This window comes from Melanotaenia boesemani, chromosome 9 (genome assembly GCF_017639745.1).
Source record: "Melanotaenia boesemani isolate fMelBoe1 chromosome 9, fMelBoe1.pri, whole genome shotgun sequence".
In the NCBI taxonomy this organism is placed as follows: domain Eukaryota; kingdom Metazoa; phylum Chordata; class Actinopteri; order Atheriniformes; family Melanotaeniidae; genus Melanotaenia; species Melanotaenia boesemani.
The window spans coordinates 19,176,050-19,196,643 of NC_055690.1; the positions used below are offsets into that span (position 1 = coordinate 19,176,050).

A 20,594-nucleotide genomic window follows, 5' to 3' on the forward strand; every position below is an offset into this window, starting at 1 on the left:
TGTCATTTGATAATAATTGTAAAAGAGCATGGTGGGATTTGAATACAGTTTCAAACTCTAAGTAACTGAGTATAGTAATAATAAAGTACATAAGGAAAAAAACAAATTTAGTAGAAGTCTGGTTCAAGACTGTGAAATTTAGCACCATTTACTTATCTTTACTTATTTACATCTTTCAAAGGTCTGTTTTATTACCTTGTAATATGTTTAATTATTTTTCAGTGCCACTTGTCTAAATTGTCACAGAAGAAAGACGGACAGTAATCAAAGCCCAACAACAAATTTGAGTAATTCAGTCTGCCTATGTCAACAAATTTCAAATTTCAAACAAAAAGTCCATTATTATTTTGAGTTTATATTTTAAGTTTACTTTCAAAGTCGATATACCTTCCTAGACAATAAGACAAACCAAGTAATCGGGATTTAAGAGCTTCAAATCTGTTAATTCCCGTAACACTTAAAGGTAGCACCGTCAAATTCACTGGTCTGCCTCCCTCGTGGTTTTCTGTCCCACTGTAATATTTTATTAGAAACAGTTATAAGCTATATCTATATAATTTGGGTTTCATTGCTTTACTTATGTTTTGCTCCAGCAAAATCGTAATTCTTATGTTTATGACAACAGCTGCGTTTTAACCACGTTGACAGCGGTTTGTAAGCTAATCTGGGTGACTGAAGGTGTCGCTTGAAGTAACCTGAAGGAGCCTGAGAGGGCGGCCCACGTTTTGCGGAACGTTTCCTCTTTTTCCTCAGCCGCATGCTGTTACTACACACATCAGCATTTGACTCTGACTTGTTTAACAGAGAAGCCGCAAACACATCATCTCCCCACTCCCTGCTGTGAAGTTTAAACCTCCACATCGCTGTCAGCCTTTTAACAGCTGCTTAACTGAGACAATAAAGAAAGATCTGTTGGGTAAGTTTGGATAAACTTCCTTTTAAGAAGATGACAGTTATCGTTTTTGTTAAATTACTGGTTAGCTAAACTGCATGTGTGGCAAAATAAATGCCTCCGCGTTACTTTAATGTTTTTGTAGACTAGAATAAAACGGACAATTTATTGTTAAATTCACAAGGTAGCATTTGGTAAAAACTAATATTTGTTCTTTAAACAAATATATCACCAAACCGTCACATAATAAGGAGTGTCTACATTTTCCATTGTGCCCACCCGCTTGAACAAACTAATTATAAGTGATGATATAGTAGCCTACTGTTTGATTTAACTTACCTGTACTGTTCTGACATCTTAGATCATTTTAGTGTTTTATAGGTCTGCTGTGAAATGACCAACTTCCCATAAAGTATGTGAAGTGTTCTAAGTGGGTGTGGATGGATGCATGAGTACATTCAGTCCATGTTAGAATGGCACATGACTTTCAGTCACTCACCCTGCTGTTTTGATGGAAATCTTATGAGAAAGAGACTCAAGTGTTTGTAATATGAATGCTACAACTCTAGGAGAATATAGATATACAAAACATGCAACACAATGCAGTGCTGCCCCAGTCTGAAACACATTTCTCTCTGATTAACTTTTGCAGATGACAAAACATTACGTTGCATGTGCTTCAAGTCTAAAGCATAAGAACTATTTGTCTTTGTCCTCAAATTAAACAAAAGATGGCAACATTCTCCATACTGGTAACCAAGGCTCCACTTCTTGGTGACCTCTGGAAACCCAGGTGTGAGTCATTATGTGAGATTAATTATGATTTTAAGAATTACACAAGAATGCACTTGAGTGTGCATTTTTGTGTTGTTCACCATGACCTGTTATTTCCATTGTTGCGTTTCCTGTCTCATTTCCTTTCTGTGAGCTTTCCTCCTGACAGCAGAGTGACTACAGTTCTGTCACATTCATGACTGTGGATGAGATTTAACAGGTTCTCACTTCAGTTTGTCGAGTGCAGATTATGTTAAATTGTATTGTCATACTGTGAATTTTGTATTTAAAGAAAGCTACCATTGACAGCAGTTTGTGAATAGTTATGGGTACAGCAATATGTTCCACTTTTTAAATATTAGAGACAATCTTTAAGTTAAAAGCCACATACTGTTTATATTTGCATTGTTTGAGGTGTAAACTTTGTTGGAAAGCTGCTTGCACTGCTTGAAGCAATCTTTGATTTAATTCAAACAAATCAAAATGGGAAAATTTGGTTTAGAGAAAACCAAAATGCACTTTGCACTATATAGTGACAAAAGACCTTTTGGAAATCAGTAAAATTGAAAATTGTGGTTAATTTTAGCTTATTATTATCATTATTTCATTTTATTTTATTTTTATATATATATATATATATATATATTTACATTTTTTGTAGGGTGAATGTATAGGGGTTTCGGACGTCAAGAAATCTTGTTCTCTGTGAAACAGTGTTGTCTCATTGTCTTAACAGATTAGGTATCACAAATAGTTTTAGCTGCTGCCATGTATGGTGACTTTATGCATAATACAGGTTCCTCGAGATATTTCTCATAAAGCACTGTTAAGATAGCGATCAAAGTCTAAAGAAAACTCATCTGTATAAAAGCAGGACACAGTAGGGCAGTACCACACTGATTTAAACTCTGTGGATCCTTGAATTACATTTTATTCTGTTTTTTTTCTCCTTATAGGTTCCCATCTGTCACGTTTTCTAGTAAATCATATTGTGCAGTTTTAGTCCTAAACAGTGCTGCAGCCATACAATACGAAAGTAAGAATAAATCAGATGACATTCTCGAGTTTTGAATTTATTTATTTAATTTAATTTATTTATTTATATCAATCTAAGTTCTCCTAAATGTTTGTTGTTTGGAATTAATATGTTGAGCTACTAAACTATTCATCTTCTGGTTGTTCTCACAGATCTGAACAATCTCACCGCGGTGGATCAATTTAAGATTGTCCTACAGCACTTCATGGACCGATGACTAATGGCTGACTGTAAATGGCATGAATCATTATATAAGTTGCTTATTTATTTAATAACTCAATGAGGGTGTGTCTGTGTTGCCGCTACTACTACGGCATGCAGGATGGGCCAAACGCGCTCTGATCTATCTCACAGCACTGCCACCCCTGGCAGAGCGAAATGGAAAGCAGACGAGAAAGCTAATCGACTTCGTATCAGCACATTTAGAAGCGAAAAGAAGCAGCGGAATGAGCAGTTGAACAGGAATCCGATGAAAAATAAAGTGTTATCGTGTTTGGGAAGGAGAAAGCGAGACTCCAGCCAATCTGAAGCGGATTTAGGTTGCGGAAACGCAGCCGCGGATCCAGCAAGGCGCCGCGGCCACAGAGTGGGAAAGTTGCCCAGGGACGAGGTTGTGTCGGCAGTAGGAGAGCATCGAGCAGCACCGGGTTGTTTTGAGACTCCATCAGGCCCAGGTGAAAATGTCGAAGCTTTCAAGCTCTCCCTGAACCGAGAGGCATCGCCTGGCCCGTCCGATGCGTCGGGCTTGGAAACGCGGAGCGCTGAAGTTACAAGTGCGGGCAGCGAGGAGCAGAGACCCGTGCGAGAGGACAATGCCTCGTATCCCCCAACGAGGGCCATGGAAGAGCAGCCACTGGGGGGAAGCAGCCAGGATCCCATTGTGTCTGAGTTCAGGGTGTTTACTGACACTAATCTGAGTTTAGCTCCGCTTCCCACCTCTGATCCGGACACTGAAAGGACTTTGTCCAGCTTGCCCCCGGGTCAACATTTGGATGATGCACCATTGACAAAGAAGGATCACGTTGAAGCTAAAATGACAAAAACTGACTGTAGCAAGCTTTCATGTCCATCCAAAGCCGTCAATGACCAGAATAAATGCTTTCCGACTAAAACTGAGAGCCTAAATGACTCTGATCAGACCCACCAGGGTCCCCCAGGAGGCCAGAGTTTTCCAGGAACCATACCGAAACTAATCATAACAAGAGACCCCAGTCCTATCTGCCCCCAAGAGACGACGGACCTGCTGACGGTCCGAAAGGAGCTCCCCTCTGGCTCATGTCTGGAAGCTCATCCCGATGACGAGTCTCCCTGCTCGGACAGCGGCTGTGGAGGGTCCCCAGCTTTGATGCGCTCCCTGAGGAAGCTGTCCAACTCATCTTCAATAGGCCTTTCCTCAGCCTCGTCCTTCGAGGAGTCTGAGGACGACTACACCGGCAGCGACATCGAGTCCAGTCTGTCTCCGGCCCGGTCTCTGTGCAGTCCGGATGACGGCACGGGGGTAAGTGTCTTTACCAACACAAGAAAATGTTTGCTGTGCACTTATTACTAATCACATAAAACATCTGATCCTCTTTGTTTGATTTTACTGTATCAGAAAACTCAGCTGTGTTCTCACAGAAAATCTTAAACTTTAGCTGCCAAAAATGGGAAATGCAAATATTGCTCAATCTACCATTTAACTCGATAGACTTACAGTGTGTGCTAACGGCCATTCACTCCCACTTATTGGACCATAATGTCTGTTGTAACATAACAGAAGTCCAAAAGCGAGTACACTTTGCGTAGAAGAAATGCAGGGTAACACACCTACATGGTTTTAGCCACAGGCACTCTTACTCATCAGATAACTCAGAAGACCAATACCCACATTCTTATATTCCCATATTTACTGCAGGCATTTTCCCAGCTTCTGTGCAGTATCAAATGCAAAACAACAATCATATAGCTCTGTGCAATCTGTGTCAGAGTGGTAGTTAGATTCTAGGATGTGACATCTTTGAAGTGCTATTGTGTAGATTTAAAAGACAAATCTGTCATTCAAGAGTTTTTTCTATAGTTCCCTACATTTGGTTGGTGGGGATTGGTGTGACAAATTTAAGAAAAGGTAACAACAAAAAACTGTGTTTTAAAGTAGTGGTACGGTTCAGAGATTTAAATGCTGGACTCGCATCTTCTTGATAGCAAATGATGACTACAACACAGATAAAAGAAAGGAGAGGAAACTGACACTTTGAACCCCACCACCATGCCCTTCGGCATCACTATGCCTCATGATCACATGGCTTTGATGAGCTCATACTAGAGCCATTTAAATACTGTGAGCACATTATGGTAGCCTATTTGTTTATCCTCTGATTACATCTTCCACTTTGGACTATAAGTAGAATTCACAGATGCCATCAAAGTTAGGTTGAAACCCTAGAGGCTTTAATGTTGTCCAGCAGCCAGACACAAGACTTAGTTTATAGTTTCCCAGAAAGCTTTGATGCACTGTTTACAAGTCATGCTTAGTGTGTTATTAAAACAGGATGTCTCTGTAGGTGACAGCCTTTCAGTGTCTTTACTTCTCTTCTTGGCAGCATGTGAATCCTGAATGTCCAGGTTTTCTGTCTGGACAACATCATCGTAGAAAACCTTGTGGGTGCTGCTTTGCTTTTCATACTGCAGTGTGCAGAAGATAGAAACCTGGCAGTAGTTGTGGCCTGATGTTAGAAAAGCTAAAAAGTCTGACTTTATGGTAGCAATTTGAGCAACATTTATTAGTTGAGAGCCACCTTTAAAAATTTCTGTATTGTCTTTTGCTTTTTTTTTTTTTGCTCTAATAACGTGTCTGTTGCTGTGGTTCATACCTGTGTGGCACATGTGCTCAGATTGAGGTAAATTGATTTTAAGAAATTAAAGTTAAGTAATCAGCATATCATGTAGATACACATTTCTTCACATGTTCCACTTATTTATTTACTACCAAATACAGTAATGATGTTTTGAATCATCAGATCGGTGGTCAGTGTCATTTCCAGGTTGTACTTATAATCAGGAAATGAGCAACCTAAGGAGTTGCACTTCAGCTATTGTAAATAACAGGATGACGCGAGCCGGTGGTTTCTGATAAGAGCAGGTTTTAATGGGCATGTTTTGTCCTCTTGCAGCTGAGTTAAATCCGCTGTTTGTTTTAATTAGCAGACAGAGGGTGTGTATTTGTTTATTGGCTTTAAATGGCCATGGATTCCTGTCACCCTCCAGACAAAGCTTACTTCTACATTTTTCCCTCTGTGACGTGAGAAGATATTTGTTCACACATGAACACACGCACGCTTGCAACTATGTTGGCTTGCATTCAGAGTTGTGTGTGTGTGTCATGGAAAATTAGGCTGAAAGCTGAACTGGTTGCTAGGCGACATCTTTGCCATATATGGTACTTTTTTTTTTCTCTTGTCTTCTCACTGTTGCAGACAGTATCTGCACTGTCCCTGACATTTGAATGCTGTTAGACGTAAATTCCTACACAACTCTGTTGATCAAAGTATGTTGTATTGTTTTATCAGATTATTTCTTAAGACACATTTTTTCCCCTCTTCATTTGGTTTTTATCAAAACTTAATATTTTCCTCTGATACAACATGAGACATACTGTGCCATGGAACAGAAAACAAATAGAAAACCAAGGTAAGCAGGCAAAAGACGGAGCAGAAACAAGCAAAAATATAGACTGAAACTTGGAACACATAGCCTACACATGGGGATTATTCTTATTTATGCATGCTTATTCACTCATGAGCCACAATTGCAGACTTGTAGTCCATCCCACATATCACTCCCACGGCACTTACACACAACATCCACGCTGAAAGTTAGAAGAAATCCAGCACATGCTTGTTATTTTTGTCCTCCTTTCAAATAGATATATTTTATAATAACAGTAAACAGTATTACAGTAAATCATCCACTATCTCATTTTGACAAAACTCAAAATTGGGTATGCAGCACTTACAGTTTTCAGCTCTATTAGTTTGGTAAGAGAAGCAATACCACATAAAAAAAACTCTATTACAAGCAAGCCTTTATTAACATTTTTAATAAAAGTGGGTAACATCCACAATGACAGCAGGGTTTAACATTATATCACATTATATTGCATCATTTGGTTTCCATTACTGGTGCATTATTGTGTAAGTAGTTCTATACTTTCGTAGCATAGAGTGGAGCTACATGTAATTATACTTTTAATAAGAAAAATTAATCTGCGACATTCAAAATGTTCTGCAAGCTTTGTTTATACAAATACAATGAAGTGTTTGATGACTGAAATGCAAAAGTAAAAAAAAAAACTAAAGTCAGTATTTGAACTGATTGAATTCAGTACCTACATTCAATCATTGATGGAAATCTACCAAGGTCTATTTTTTTTCTTGCTCCTTTATGTCTCTTCTATAAAGATGTTTTTAATTGCTTGAAAGCTCTGCCACCTTTTTGTGTGTTCATCAACATCTGAGCTGCTTGAAGGTTATAAACATCAGAAAAAGGGAAAGGGATGTGGTTTGTATCATCTAGTTTTGAGAAAAGTGCTCTAACTGTACCTTTATAAAACATCTGTGTATGCATGTTTTGTCACTCCTCTAGCTGATGATAGTTGTCTGACAGGTTCTTTGTAGCACACACACCTCTGTACATTACAGAATAACTTGTCCTGCAGACAAAGGGAGAGTACTGGGAGGGTATGGAGAGGCCTGTTGTCCCTACCCCCATGCTGTCGTGTCAGTTGATAGTCTGACAGGAGATTGGCTCAGCATGGAGCACAGGATTGGCCCTAGGGGGGTTAGAGGACGTGAGGGAGGAGAAGAAAGGTTACTGAGAGAGGAAGAAGACATATCATTGTGTGGAGGTTTGCACCTTCAGGGTAGTGGGGTGCAAGATTCTCAGGAAGAATGATACAAAGATGGGGCTAGTTCAAGCAAGATGGTTGAGAGAATAAGGACATCTCGAGGTTGGTTAGTGGATATGTTTGATGACAACTATAACAAATTGAGAAAGTGAAAAGGAAGGGAGGAGTGTAAAAGTGTTGAAACAGGAGAAATTGGGAATTGCAATAATCAAAGTGTAACAAGAAAGAAGCCAGAGTGATGCTTGCAGACTGACTGGAGCTCTTTAACTGGAATAAGACGGCACATTAGCAAGGAGCTGGGAGTGCATTCTGTTAAAGTGGGTTATAAATGACTGTGAAGACTGTCAGGCCAACGGGAAGGCACACATCCCAGGCAGTACTTGGCTGGAGAGACCCTGTGCTGATGGTGCAGAGTTTTTTGTGCTGGCTGCGCACTTGCTTCATCTCTGGGGTCATGTGCGCCTGTGTCAGCGGCTGCCTTCTCCTCCATTATTGCTCAGTTTGCCAGGTAAGAAATGCATTACTATAAACAGAGAGCAGAGGTATAGATCTAAATTCAGCGTACCTCTGCTGGACACTGAAATGTTTACGGATGTCATGCTTCTTCAGATAGCAGATGTTAAGGTAGATAATACCAAATACAGATGGCGGGTGTGAGTATTCAAATGTGATGTTTACAGCTCGGTGTCTTGTCTGACAGTTTCTAGGCTCACATTCTGGGTTTTCTTCCATTGAGCTGTGATAAACTTTACCTGTGAACCAACCAAAAGGATCATCATGCTTCAAACTGTCATAGGTACTGCAGTCACTTCATTTCTCAAAATTTTATTTATTTGTTGAAACTACAAATAGTCTAGGTTTCGGTGGCTCAGTGTTAAAGGAATGAGGTCTACTTAATAAGAGGAAAATAGTGTATTTCTTGAGTGTAAAGGGGCTGATGTGCATGTGCTTTTAAATTGAAGAAGTTTTAAGAGAAGAACCTTGAAGGAGCGTTCTTGTAGTCAGCGTGACTTCACACATGTATGACCATTGTTACTGTACTGTAAACAGCAGAAGGACCCCAGCAGGAAACTGCTTGTGTGTGACGCTCAATGACAAGTACTGATATTCCTGGAATTCTAGTCCCAAAATCTTGAGCAAGGAGAGCCACACAAATCATAAAAGGTGAGATTGTGTTAAGCCAACACTGGAAACAATGGTTTCAACAGGCATGTGAGGGACTTGATTCAGGAAAAACTAATTTAACCTGAGAAAGAAAGGGGAAATATGTGGACAGTGCATGTTCTGTCAACATTAAGGCTTTGAAAAATCAGAAGTGGGTTTGGAAACGGAGAATGATGAAATAAAGCTCTGTGTTAGACGTCATGAGTTATGTAAAAGAGAAAGTGTTGTGATGGCAAAGGCTTGTGTGGGGTGCAGTGTGACCTTAATGTGTGGGATGGAGATGTTGTATAAGGAGTTTCTTCGGTGTAAAAGAAAACACCCTGCCTTTTATGCAACCATGAACTTTTATCATAACCTTTCAAAAACACCTTTGCGTCCAGCAGAAGTTTAGTTCTTGGGAGCGTTTTTATATAATGGATGTAAATGTAACACAGCACTTAAAGCTGCCGGCATGAAGGAATTGAAGAGCCAGTATCAATAAGAGGAGTGTAAGAGGAGAGGATGAAGCACCCCCCACAGTGACTTTCATCAGTCTCTGAGGTCTTCTTCAGGTGACAACAGATGCTGCTGATTAAAGCTAAGTCAAAAGAAGTTGAGGCTAAAGATTTGATGGGTAAACATGGTTTGTATTTGATCCACAAACACATCACATCAACAGTTATTTTTAGACTTTACTGATTTTCATTTTAAACTAATATTTATCTGTATACAGTTGCTACAGTTCGTTGTACGACACACAGGACCTGCCAAGTTTTTACATTTTCACATGTACACACAATATTGATGATGTACTTGCATTTCATCTGAAGCTGACCTCAGGGCACTAAACTGAGAGACACAGTATTTGCATACAGTCAAACATACTCTGCTCAGGTAACATGGAGAATAGAAAGAAGATATTTGCTCTTCATCCTCTCTGTCCATGACACTGGCTGAGTCTTCGTTCTCACGCTGTCTCGGTGCTCCATGAATCTTACACAACACGTTAATAACATCTAATAAAGCAGCTATTCTGACTAAAATAACTGAAATTTAGAGACTCTGAAGGTCAGAATCAAGGAAAGATTATCCGACTAACCCAGATTGTGTATTTTAAGGATGTAATAGAATAATTAAACAACAAAGAAATAAAATATATCCACCAAGAGAAGCATAATACCCGCATCACAACACCGGTGACTAAATTGGGGAAACTTAAAGGAGAAAAAAAGACATTTGTTGGAAGGTCAGATTTATAAAAATTATATGTGAGCACTATTCAAACACATGAATCAGCAGCCTGATTAACAGACAATCATTTCACACACTTTTTTCTTTCAGTGCATGCACAAGTCCGATATATGGCATGTGGTTTGACTGGTGCAACATGTCAACAGAAGAAAGAAGAATTTCTGTCATGTTGTAAATTCTGGCCTCCATATTGTACATTTGCTGAAATGTACTTGTGGTTTTGTTACAGTTCCAGGTCGCTGAGGTTATGTTAGGAGTTTAGCTGCTGATGTAACTAAAAATTGTGGCTATGTAGTATTCATTCTCACCTTTTCTCCACCTCTCACTGAAAATCCTGACATGGATGGGAGTGTTTGACAAAGTACAAACTGGTTGAATAGATGAGAGCATCACTGCCGTAGAACACAATGTTCTCGCTTCTGACCTGATTTTTCATGTCAAACATAAGGCATGTTGATTCATGATGTTATTACTAGACATTCTAGTTGTCTTTAAAAATTTAATTACATCCCACCTTTTGTTAAATAATTGTGTGTTCTTAATCGGACTAAACATTAAAAGTGGGATTGTAATTAAAAATTGAAGAGACAATAATAATTTACTTTTTTAAATCCTTTGGATCTTAAAATGTTTAAAGCCCTTATAAGCTACTTTAACTACAATGAAAGGATTAAACCTGGAGGAATGTTGATCTTTTTTAGCTTAGCATATTTCCTGTCATTTTTCCCTAACAAGCGGATATAGAAATCCTGTTTTGCTAAATCCATCAAACTCCTAAGTTACAAAACAGCCCTGCGTAAGCTTAAAGGCTTTTTTGTTCTTTTAAGGTGAACACAGACTCATATTTTCTGTGTGTGTTTGTATAAATTCTACATGAAGACCGTTTTATTGCAACATAATTTCAACAGAGCAGCAAGAGGAACACCCATTCACCGAAGTCACTGTTATAAAGTAATTATATTTATGATTATAGCCTCTTTGTGGTTTATCGCTCACATGAACCTGTGCTGACTTACATTTATTTATTTTTTTAATCAGGACTGTTTGTGTTTAACATCTAATTGCAGATGGAACTCATAAATGTTGTATGAATTACTTAAACGCACATTCACAAGGAGCCCAGAAAAATATTATGTGATATTACAGTTACGTTTTTTACATCTCTGACAAATAGTGACACACATTCCTGTCCATTTGTTGGGATTTTCCCTAAACACACATTTAATCAGTTCTTGTCATGTTCTTCTGAAGCTACTTGCGTCAAAGCTCCTGTTGTATGTTGTTCTGTCTTTGGTGTTTCCAAACACAGATGCCCATTACACACACTTGCACACTCATACAAACTTTCAGACAGTAAGGTTCTGTTTTACGACACCACTGTGGTGGCTTTAGTAAATGTTTTATGAATGGGCCTTGTCATGTACGCTGTGCACCTGGCCTTGGCTGATGGGGAGGGTTTGTCCAATGTTCTACTGATATATGTGTGTGTGTGTGTACACACTCAACAGGGTGTGTTTTCCTTTAATGAATAATCATTCCTTTGACCTGCATTTAACCGAGTGCTTTGTTAGAGCAGCTAAGAAAAATGTGTAATCTGATTAGCTAAGACTTCAGATTTGCTTTTTGTGTGACCACCCACACCTTTTTAAATAAGACGATGGAATTCCTTGTTTTTCTTTTTCCAGAATAAATCCTGGCAGAAGCTGAAGACCATGGTTCACTGGTCCCCATTTGTCGTGTCCTTCAAGAAGCGTTACCCATGGGTGCAGCTGGCCGGCCATGCAGGTATGCATAAATATCATAGTTCTTGCCAAGACTTGCAAGATAAGATTGGTGCCACTGTCATACTGTATGTATTTATTGAGGGTATATCTACAGCCAGCAGCCCTTGAATTTAGTTTATCAAAGACTGAAAATAGGGTGAAGCAGGTAGCCTAGCTCAGTCCAAAGGTAAGAAAATCTTCCAAACTGCACCTACAAAGCGGAGTCTCATATTCAGTGCACAGAGATGTCAGACTTCTCATTTAACTATCAGATAAAGCAGATTAAAAAGCTGAATTTTTAAAAGTTTTTTTTTTGTCTAATCCTCTCTCTGTTTCTTCAAGGTAACTTCCAGGCTGGAGAATATGGACGCCTCCTGAAGCGATATTGTGAGTGTGAGCAGCAGTGCCTGCAAAAGTTAATGAAGGACAGTCTGCGTCCCTATGTGCCTGGATATTATGGCGTGGTGCAGAGAGACGAACAGGACTATAACCTTATGGATGACTTGCTGGCTGAATTTGACTCTCCTTCCATTATGGACTGCAAGATGGGTAGCCGGTAAGATTCAGTGGTGTTAATGCGTGGGGTGACATTTTCTAGGACCACACTATCTGCAGGCAACAGTTTGTCAGAGCTTATCTTTGACTATGGGTATGATTTGGTGAACCTTGAAAATTAACCTTCATACACTGTTAATCCATAACACTTTTAACTCCCATTTTCTACTCAGCTGTGTATGAAGTCACACTGTATATGGAGTCGTCAAAGTCATTCACAGCAGTTAGGGGAAAAAAGTGCAATAAGACTTCAGCAAAAAAGTTAATTACATTATACATGACATTAAAACTAGGAACTCAGAAGAAAATAGAGTATGATTAAAAAGGGGAAAACAGGGAAGAAATAAAGTAAGAAGATGCACAAAAAGTTAGACAAAATAGATAATATATATTTACATTTCAGGACATACTTGGAGGAAGAGCTGATAAAAGCCAGAGAGCGCCCACGTCTGCGGAAGGACATGTTTGACAAGATGGTTGCAGTGGACCCCGGAGCCCCTACAGAGCAGGAGCGGGCTCAGCAAGGCGTCCTAAAACCCCGGTACATGCAGTGGAGGGAGACTCTCAGCTCCACCGCTACCCTGGGCTTTCGCATTGAAGGCATAAAGGTCAGAAGTCACCCTGAACATCCAGCACTATTAACATGCCTAACTGTAGGTCTCAGTGTTCCTTCAGGAGAATAAATAGTGCAGCATGTTTCTACAAGAAGTAAACCAATCAGCTGGAGTGAACACCTATTAGACATGACAGACCACATAGACTGGAGGGGAAATAGAAACCAGTCCTTAAAAAGATTTTGTTTGGACATGCAGCTGTGAAGGGGCTGTTTGTTCTTGTGATGATATATCCAGAGCTGGTTTTCAGGAGATAAAAAAAATATTTATTTGCATTCTATTCGGGAACAAATTATAAATATCTGATGTCACACGCGGGTATTTAGAGCTGCCTGTTGTGGCTTTATTTTTCAGTCCAGGAAGATTTTTAGCAGTCAAGCTCTGACATATTAAAATCAACTTTCTGTTGTCTTTCATTTTCACTTGTCCTGATAGGAATTTACATAATACATTTGATTACTGTCCCCATACAAATCAAAGTAACACTATAAAAGGAGAGATGTACAATTATGTTGTTATAAAATAATGTACATTATTTTATGTTTTTTGTTTTTTGTTTTTTTTGTAGAAAGCTGATGGAACTTGTAACACCAACTTTAAGAAGACTAAGTACAGAGAGCAAGTGATGCAGGCTTTGGACGACTTTGTTGATGGCAACACTCAGATTCTGGTATGTGTCTTGTTCAACGCTCATTTGTGTGTTCTTAAAAAAACAGCAAACTAACACATCTGGTTAGCTTAGTATTGGCACGAGAATGAAAAGAATCAACTGCAATGGCCCTTCAAGGGTAATAAAATCCACTTGTTATTCTGTGTTTGTTTATTCAGAACCTATTGTAGTCTGGCAAACAAACACCATGAGCAAGATTATGTACATATAAAAATATATATAAAATGTTCCTTTGTTAGTTTTTTTTTAGGTAGTTTTACTATACACTTGCTCTTAAGTGGACTTTTGTTTTTTTTAACAGAGCCAAGCAAACTCAGTGCTAACCAAAGTAGCATCATATTTACTTTCCAGACAGCAGTTGCTTAACATGTTGACCTGAAGAACATGAAGCTTTCAACTCAGTTTAATAAGAAAAAAGAACAAAACTTTATTTTTGCTCAGTTTTGCAACTTCCTCTGTTTGTTTTCATGTTCTGATTTCCTACATTTTTCTTTTTACTACTTTTCTTAGAAACTCTACCTGCAGCGGTTGGAGGAACTTCGCTCAGTCCTTGAGCAGTCAAACTTTTTCACAACACACGAGGTAAGAGACACTTTCTGTTTTCATTATTCCCAAACAAACCTGTTGTCCAAGTTGTAGATTTCTTATATCATCCCATCAGCTTTTGTACTGAATCGCTCACATACCAGAGCTCACCCGTCTCACTGGTTTCTCCATCACAGGTCGTAGGCAGCTCTCTTCTGTTTGTGCATGACACCTCTGGAAAGGCTAAAGTGTGGATGATTGACTTCGGGAAGACAGTTCCCCTGCCAGACTCTCGGACCCTGGACCACAGGACTCCATGGGCTGAGGGCAACAGGGAGGATGGCTACTTGTGGGGACTGGACAACCTCATAGACATATTCAGCAGTATGCTCCCTCAAACACCTTGAGAGGAGCACAAAAATCAGAAGACTGCAGGAAAAGATGTCCAGTATTTGGAGGAAAGACGAGGAAGAAAGAGATGAGACAAAGTGAGATTGGAAAAGGTTTTGTTCGTTTTTTTAAAGAGCCTTCCTATGATCCAAGTGTCTTAATCCGCTCATATCTACCTGTGTAAAGTGCAAAGCAAAAAAAAGGAAAAAATAAGCATGATTTCTATTGCAAAGTGGAATATCCAACTTGGGACTGATGATATGCATTATGTGGAGCTTCAGGTGCAGGTGACATGAGTAGAAGCAAACTGTGGAGGAAAGGACTTTAACCTTCAAGACTAACTTTTGTTACTTCAACTGTTCAGTTTCCTGAGAATGCAGTCCTCTAACTAAAGGACCTCTAACAATCACTTTTTCTGCAAAGACACTATTGCTCATGTCCCTCAAGAGCTCCCTCTCTTGATTCACAACGCACATAGCAATCACAGCCACGGGGATGATCCAGAGAAAAACCCTCTTTTGTTGTTCTTTACACAGCCCTTCAGAAGCATTTGAAATTTGAAGTTTTATTGTAATTATAGACCATTTTTGAAGTTTAATTACAGCAACACTAAAACGCTGGTGGTCCGACCATGTGTTAATTAACTCGGTGTGTAAATACAGCATAATTTAATCTTTTTGTTTTGGCTTTGGGATAACTTTTTTTTTGTACAACTTCTGTGCCTAGCATTTTTAGGATAGTAGTTTGATCATTCCAGTTCAGAGGATTTTCTCCACAGAGTTCACCCAAGTATAAACAGACTTCCATCATATCTTAAAATTTTGCTTTTATTAGAAACTGTGTTCTTAATTAGATTTTTCTATTAAATAATGTTTGGAACATTTTTCTTTTCCACACAAATGTATGGTAAGAAGCTTAGCAGCCATGTTTCTTTGGAATTTGTTGCACTATAGAGCCTCTCAAAGCCATTGAACAAAACAAGCAGTGCCTCGTGTCTTAAGATTGAAAGCGGCAGTAAAGTGCTGGGTTTACAGTCAACATGAATATAATTTTGTGTTCGATTCTCTCTGATCACTATTGTGTTAAGTTTTATGGTAAAGCAGTGGTGAGAGGGGTTAAATGAAACTGGAATTAAGTGAACCATCTATTTAGGCTTTAAAATGGTTTCACTTGATCACAAAACTGGAGATTTTTAAAGTAACTTGGAGTTTTTAAAGATGAGTCATACCTGAATACAAGAAAATTTCTTATAAACTTCATTTATAAGACATATGCTATAAACCACATTTAGCTACACTAAACTGGATATATATGGGTCTGCATTTGTAGTTTTCAACACAGTAAGCAAAGGAACATTGTTTGTTTAAATATCAGAGCAGGGCTTGTGAGCATATTTGGTATTCCATGCTTGGATGCAACAGGGTGGTCAGTCTTCCAGATGTCCTTTGATAGTGTCAAGCAGCTATTTTGGCATGTGTGTAGAGTTTGTTCACCCAGTACACAAACTTACACAAACCTGCAGACGTTCAACTTGATGAAATTGGAATTTTAATTCAGGAATTCAGATTTTTTTTTATCTCTGAAAAGTAGGCAAACTAGGGGAGAGGAATGCTTGTGTTTACAAAGTGTTAAAATTCTTTGCCCACAAATTCTCTATATTTGTAATGTGATAAGCTGTCAGGTTTTCAAACTGGGTGCTGCTTTCTAAGCAAGAGAACTGGATATGAAACATGTTTTGTATTTTAAAGGCAGTGTGTTTAACAGTTGCAAAACCTAAGACTGTGTGGTGGAAATTGTTAATAAAACCTGCTTTATCCAAGACGTGGATTAATAGGATTCTTTTTTTTCCCTCTCAAAGCACCTCTTCAAGTTCATAACTAAAATTCCGCAGATCTCACATTCAGTAAACATGATACCATAATTATTTTAAATTACTTTAATTTACATTCAGTCATTGAATGAAAATATATATTGTACTTCTATGCATTCATTTACTAAATTTATAGCAGCTACAAGGGGGAAAATACTCTGAATACTTTTGAATTTATTAAAAATAACGTCAACATAAAATAATCACTTATTTAAAATGTGTTACTTTGCTAATATAATTTCTCAACAGATAAAACTCTGCTGATCTCAGAGCAGTGTCACTTTCTACTGCCTCTTCTTGTGTGGAGCAACACCACCTGTCCAGCCAGCCCAGCCTCCACCCCTCCTTCAGGAACCACATACTGAGTCCCATCGTTGGCTCTCTGAGGATCCATCGTCCTCAGTTGCTCATTGCTCTCAGCGACAAGATCCAGACTCCACAGCTGGTAGCGTAGGCTTTTACCCTGCTTAGCCAGGATGTAAACCTCTCTGACTGCTGAGCTGCCGACAGGACAAGGACAGCTGTCGGTGGCAAGATCAAGCCATGGCAGGGTGGGATCAGCCTGAGTGTGAGCGCTGCTTACAATGCCCTGGTCCAAACCGAGGAGAACACCTGCAATCAAATTATAAGACATGCAAAGCAGTGCTGAAATTTAAAAACTGAAAAATATAAACAAGATAGTTAGAAAGAAAGTATCTTAGTGCATTTCCAGACATGTTAAATGCTTCAGTGGAGGTGCAAATCTAATTTATAGCTGAATTCTATTTGAAAAACTTTGTAACATTGACTGAAGGGGAAAGTTACCTCACTAACATCTGTTTAAAAAATAGATTAAACCAATTGTTTGGAGGATCTACAACAGGACTAATCACAGCTGGCAGCAGGTGACAGACTGAGTCCATCTAATACACCAGAGGGGCTTGAATGCATGTAAACTTAAAGTAACTTCTTACAATATTTCTCTAAAATATCCTAAAATATGATCAAATCTGAACTGCAGTCCTCAATGTAGATAAAGTGGAACCAAATTTAAACTATAAGAAACTAAAATATTACTTATTAATGTAAATTATCCAGTTTTACAAATCTGTCAGTGTGTCTAGTGTAACACTCCTGTGGAACAACTTGGAGTTTTAGATCATTCCTCAGAAAAAGCCTCAACTCCAGGGTGTTGGCAGGTTACTTCACATGAATGACTCACTTCAGGTCTTTTCATATTTCTGTTTGACTAAGGTTAGAACTTTGACTTAGTTATTCCAAAACATTAACTTTAATCTTTTTTCACCATTATTTTGAACAACTTTGGGTTGTGTCGGGTCACTGTCCTCCAGCATGATCCTTTTCTCTTAAGATAATGTGCAAAAAGATCTGGATTGAGAATTTGCAGGTGCAAATTCGTAGTTCATTACATTCATTTAGCAGATGCTGTTCTCCAAAACAACTTTTAGTGGTTAGGCAAAAGTGCAAAAGGAGCCAATAGGAAGCTGTTAATAATTGTCCCATGTGGGATTCAAACTCTGGTCTCCTGCCTGGGAGACAGATGCCCTACCAACCACATTGTAGTCGTGGGTGGATAGCTCTTTAACTTGCCAGTTGAGTCAATGATGGCTACCTATATAGGCTGAGATGCAGCCAAACAGGTCCAACCATAATGATAGATAATGCTTACACTGGAATTACATCAAACAACTTTTGTGAAGCAGATTGATCCTAGTTGAGATTGTGTTGATTTAAGAATATGTACTTTTTTTCCATGAAAGTTTTGTTTCTCTAAACCATCTTTACAAAACTTTGGCCATCCATCTAACTTACCTGAAGCAACAGCCCAGTGTGCCCTATGACCACCACGCTGGCATGGTTCATGGTTACAGTCCTCATCATACCTGTGCACACTATCAAGGAACCTTAAACAATAAGCTTCTCTTTTGTTATGCATGTTGCAAGTAATGATAACAAAATATAGTCATTTCACAGCATCCTTTATAGTTGCCTTTTGTGTATGCAGGATACGGAACGAGAACAGGCTGTCCTCCCCACAGGTGAGTGATCATGGCTGCACCATTACTACCACTCAGACCTCCTGACAGAAGTTCAGCCTTACAGCCACAAACATCTTCTGCCAACAGGGTCATGTTGTATGCTGACAAAATAAAGACATCAAGAAGAGCATTAAGAAACAAACATTCATTTGAGAAATAACGGGAAGGCACTTCAGTTCTTGTGAAACAAACAGTTAAAGCAATTGTTAACCACAAACTTGATAATAAAACTACATTTAAAAAAATTACAGCCAGACTGGCTCCAAATATTTCACATGCTTCTGTTACCTGAAAACATTTCTCCCTGAGCAGTGTATCCCTTGCTCATTGCCGTCTGAACAACGGCATCCATATTAATACTCAGCTGTGGCTGTCGGAGGTGAGCTGCCATCCACAAAGCCACCAGACCACACCTAAAATGTAAACACTCACAATCACACCTTAGAAAATAGATCATGTTATATGCAAAGTGAAAGCATTCACTTCAAGGCAATAATACAATAATATAATGATTGCAGTAGCCGTTTTACAAGTTTAATCATAGCTTTCTCAGTTAAATCAAGATAAAGTTCAACAAGTATTAATGTTGGTATAACACTTTACTGACTTACTGTGGACCGTCCTGGATGAGAGAAGGCACATATGAATTCATCAGTATCCATTGCAAATCTTTCCTAAAACTGAAACTCAAAAAAAAAAATGCTGCATCACATAAAATGCAAGCTATTCCAAACATTTTGAACAAACTTAAACGGCTTTTACAACCTTCTGTTCGACAGGATGTTTTCCTAAATGGATATTTTTCAGAATAAAAAAATCACAGGTGTAAATGCAGAATAAATAATTTCAACAAAAGCCAATACTAATGCTGCACTAGTATTTCTTTGAGGCCATCTGATACACCTGTCATCATGAGGTTATGATGATATAATTTAAGAAATATATAATGTCAAAAGTTTAATATGTAAATTACAGTGTGACACAGAAAGTGTGCAGAAATGTGAAGAGGTTCACAGGTAGAACAAATTAACCTATTTTATAATTTCTTTTTTTTCTAATCTCACCAACTCTCCCTGTGACTGAGCAGTAGGCGAGGCTCTGTGTGATTCCCCTCTACGGGACTCCTGTTGCTGGCTATAGTCTGGTACAGTTTCTTCTTTGGCGCTGATAATGGAGGAGGTGGTTGACAAGGCGCGGGTGGGGGTGGAGGAGGTGGAGGCAGAGGTGAGAGGGGACACTCCAGTGACATCTTCTCAGAGCTCCACGACCTTAAAGAAATTATTCTGTTAATACTTTGGACATCTCTGAACAGCGGAAAGTAACAGCTGGTCTTGACAACTTTCAATAACAATCCATACATTGAACATGTTCTTACCTTCCCACCTCCTACTCCTTACAAACTTCAAACTCCTTCAAACAGCGCGAAAATTAATAAAAATGACCTTTTAACTGGGTGTTAAATACCACTTAGGTAGCAACCGAATAATAAAATTAACGTTACGTTAATAACTCGTTGAATGTTGCACGTTAATCCTATACACACTTCTCTTTTTTAGCAAGGCATTAGCGGGAGCTGGCTAACACCGGTGTTATGCCCACATTTGGTAGCATCTTGCCGCGCGGCTTCTTCTGCTTCCTTTCTGTTCAGCTGACATAACGAGAGCAAAATCCTATACCGCCCTCGAGTGACGACTATATTTATTAAAATATAGGTTTTTATGTAAAAAATTACAACACGTTAAATTCACACGTACTCATCTGCCACCTTCCTATGAAACATTTAAAAAGTTTAAATTACGCGTCACTTAAAAACAAAACAAAAACAACAACAACAAAAAAAACAAAACAAAAAAAAAAAAAAAACCCACAAGAACAAGAATAGGTAGTGTATTATTATTATTATTATTATTACTTTACAGCTATAAAAACATGTGGTGAACTCACCATATTTGGTAACATACAACTGGTCAAAACTTATATACAGTCTATAGAAACCTCAGTTCAAGAGAAGGGTTATACAGGATTTTACGTTGCATATTTGTCAAAGTGAGAACAGAAGAGAGTTAGACTCCCAGATTAAATGTCAGTGTTTACAACAGAGATGATGGCAATTTTAAGGGCAGTCTGATGGATTGAGGAAAGTCAGCAATATCAGTCTGTTGTCTGTAGTGATTCATCAGCAGTGTTGTT

General features: G+C 38.7%; 2 protein-coding genes across 4 annotated transcripts; one reads left to right on the top strand and one right to left on the bottom strand.

The window, feature by feature from the left end:
- The first annotated feature begins 747 nt into the window (after positions 1-747).
- Positions 748-16,314, top strand: itpkcb (inositol-trisphosphate 3-kinase Cb). Of its 2 annotated transcripts, XM_041995772.1 has the most exons (9): positions 748-916; positions 2,623-2,702; positions 2,855-4,200; positions 11,664-11,763; positions 12,084-12,297; positions 12,700-12,904; positions 13,479-13,580; positions 14,091-14,162; positions 14,303-16,314. In XM_041995772.1, exons 3-9 carry the CDS (start codon positions 3,025-3,027, stop codon positions 14,510-14,512), a joined length of 2,079 nt encoding a protein of 692 aa, XP_041851706.1. In that variant the 5' UTR covers positions 748-916; positions 2,623-2,702; positions 2,855-3,024; the 3' UTR covers positions 14,513-16,314. The 2 variants fall into 2 exon arrangements, with proteins under 2 accessions (XP_041851706.1, XP_041851705.1); XM_041995771.1 differs by lacking the exon at positions 2,623-2,702.
- Positions 16,315-16,416: 102 nt separating this feature from the next.
- Positions 16,417-20,014, bottom strand: c9h19orf54 (chromosome 9 C19orf54 homolog). Of its 2 annotated transcripts, none has more exons than XM_041995903.1 (7): positions 19,780-20,014; positions 19,469-19,672; positions 19,016-19,084; positions 18,693-18,817; positions 18,376-18,505; positions 18,178-18,248; positions 16,417-16,977 (listed from the first exon to the last, which is right to left on the bottom strand). In XM_041995903.1, exons 2-7 carry the CDS (start codon positions 19,651-19,653, stop codon positions 16,643-16,645), a joined length of 915 nt encoding a protein of 304 aa, XP_041851837.1. In that variant the 5' UTR covers positions 19,654-19,672; positions 19,780-20,014; the 3' UTR covers positions 16,417-16,642. The 2 variants fall into 2 exon arrangements, with proteins under 2 accessions (XP_041851837.1, XP_041851836.1); XM_041995902.1 differs by having other exon boundaries at positions 18,178-18,257; positions 18,343-18,505.
- Positions 20,015-20,594: the final 580 nt, after the last annotated feature.

Bases quoted from the DNA above. Each gene is read 5' to 3' on its own strand.
- itpkcb (XM_041995772.1), top strand. From the start codon at position 3,025: ATGGGCCAAACGCGCTCTGATCTATCTCACAGCACTGCCACCCCTGGC. The intron at 12,298-12,699 runs GTAAGATTCAGT...TTTACATTTCAG, and splicing joins GACTGCAAGATGGGTAGCCG to GACATACTTGGAGGAAGAGC. The intron at 13,581-14,090 runs GTATGTGTCTTG...TACTTTTCTTAG, and splicing joins ATGGCAACACTCAGATTCTG to AAACTCTACCTGCAGCGGTT.
- c9h19orf54 (XM_041995902.1), bottom strand. From the start codon at position 19,653: ATGTCACTGGAGTGTCCCCTCTCACCTCTGCCTCCACCTCCTCCACCC. The intron at 18,818-19,015 runs GTAAGTCAGTAA...TTTACATTTTAG, and splicing joins CTCATCCAGGACGGTCCACA to GTGTGGTCTGGTGGCTTTGT. The intron at 16,978-18,177 runs GTAAGTTAGATG...ATTTGATTGCAG, and splicing joins ACACTGGGCTGTTGCTTCAG to GTGTTCTCCTCGGTTTGGAC.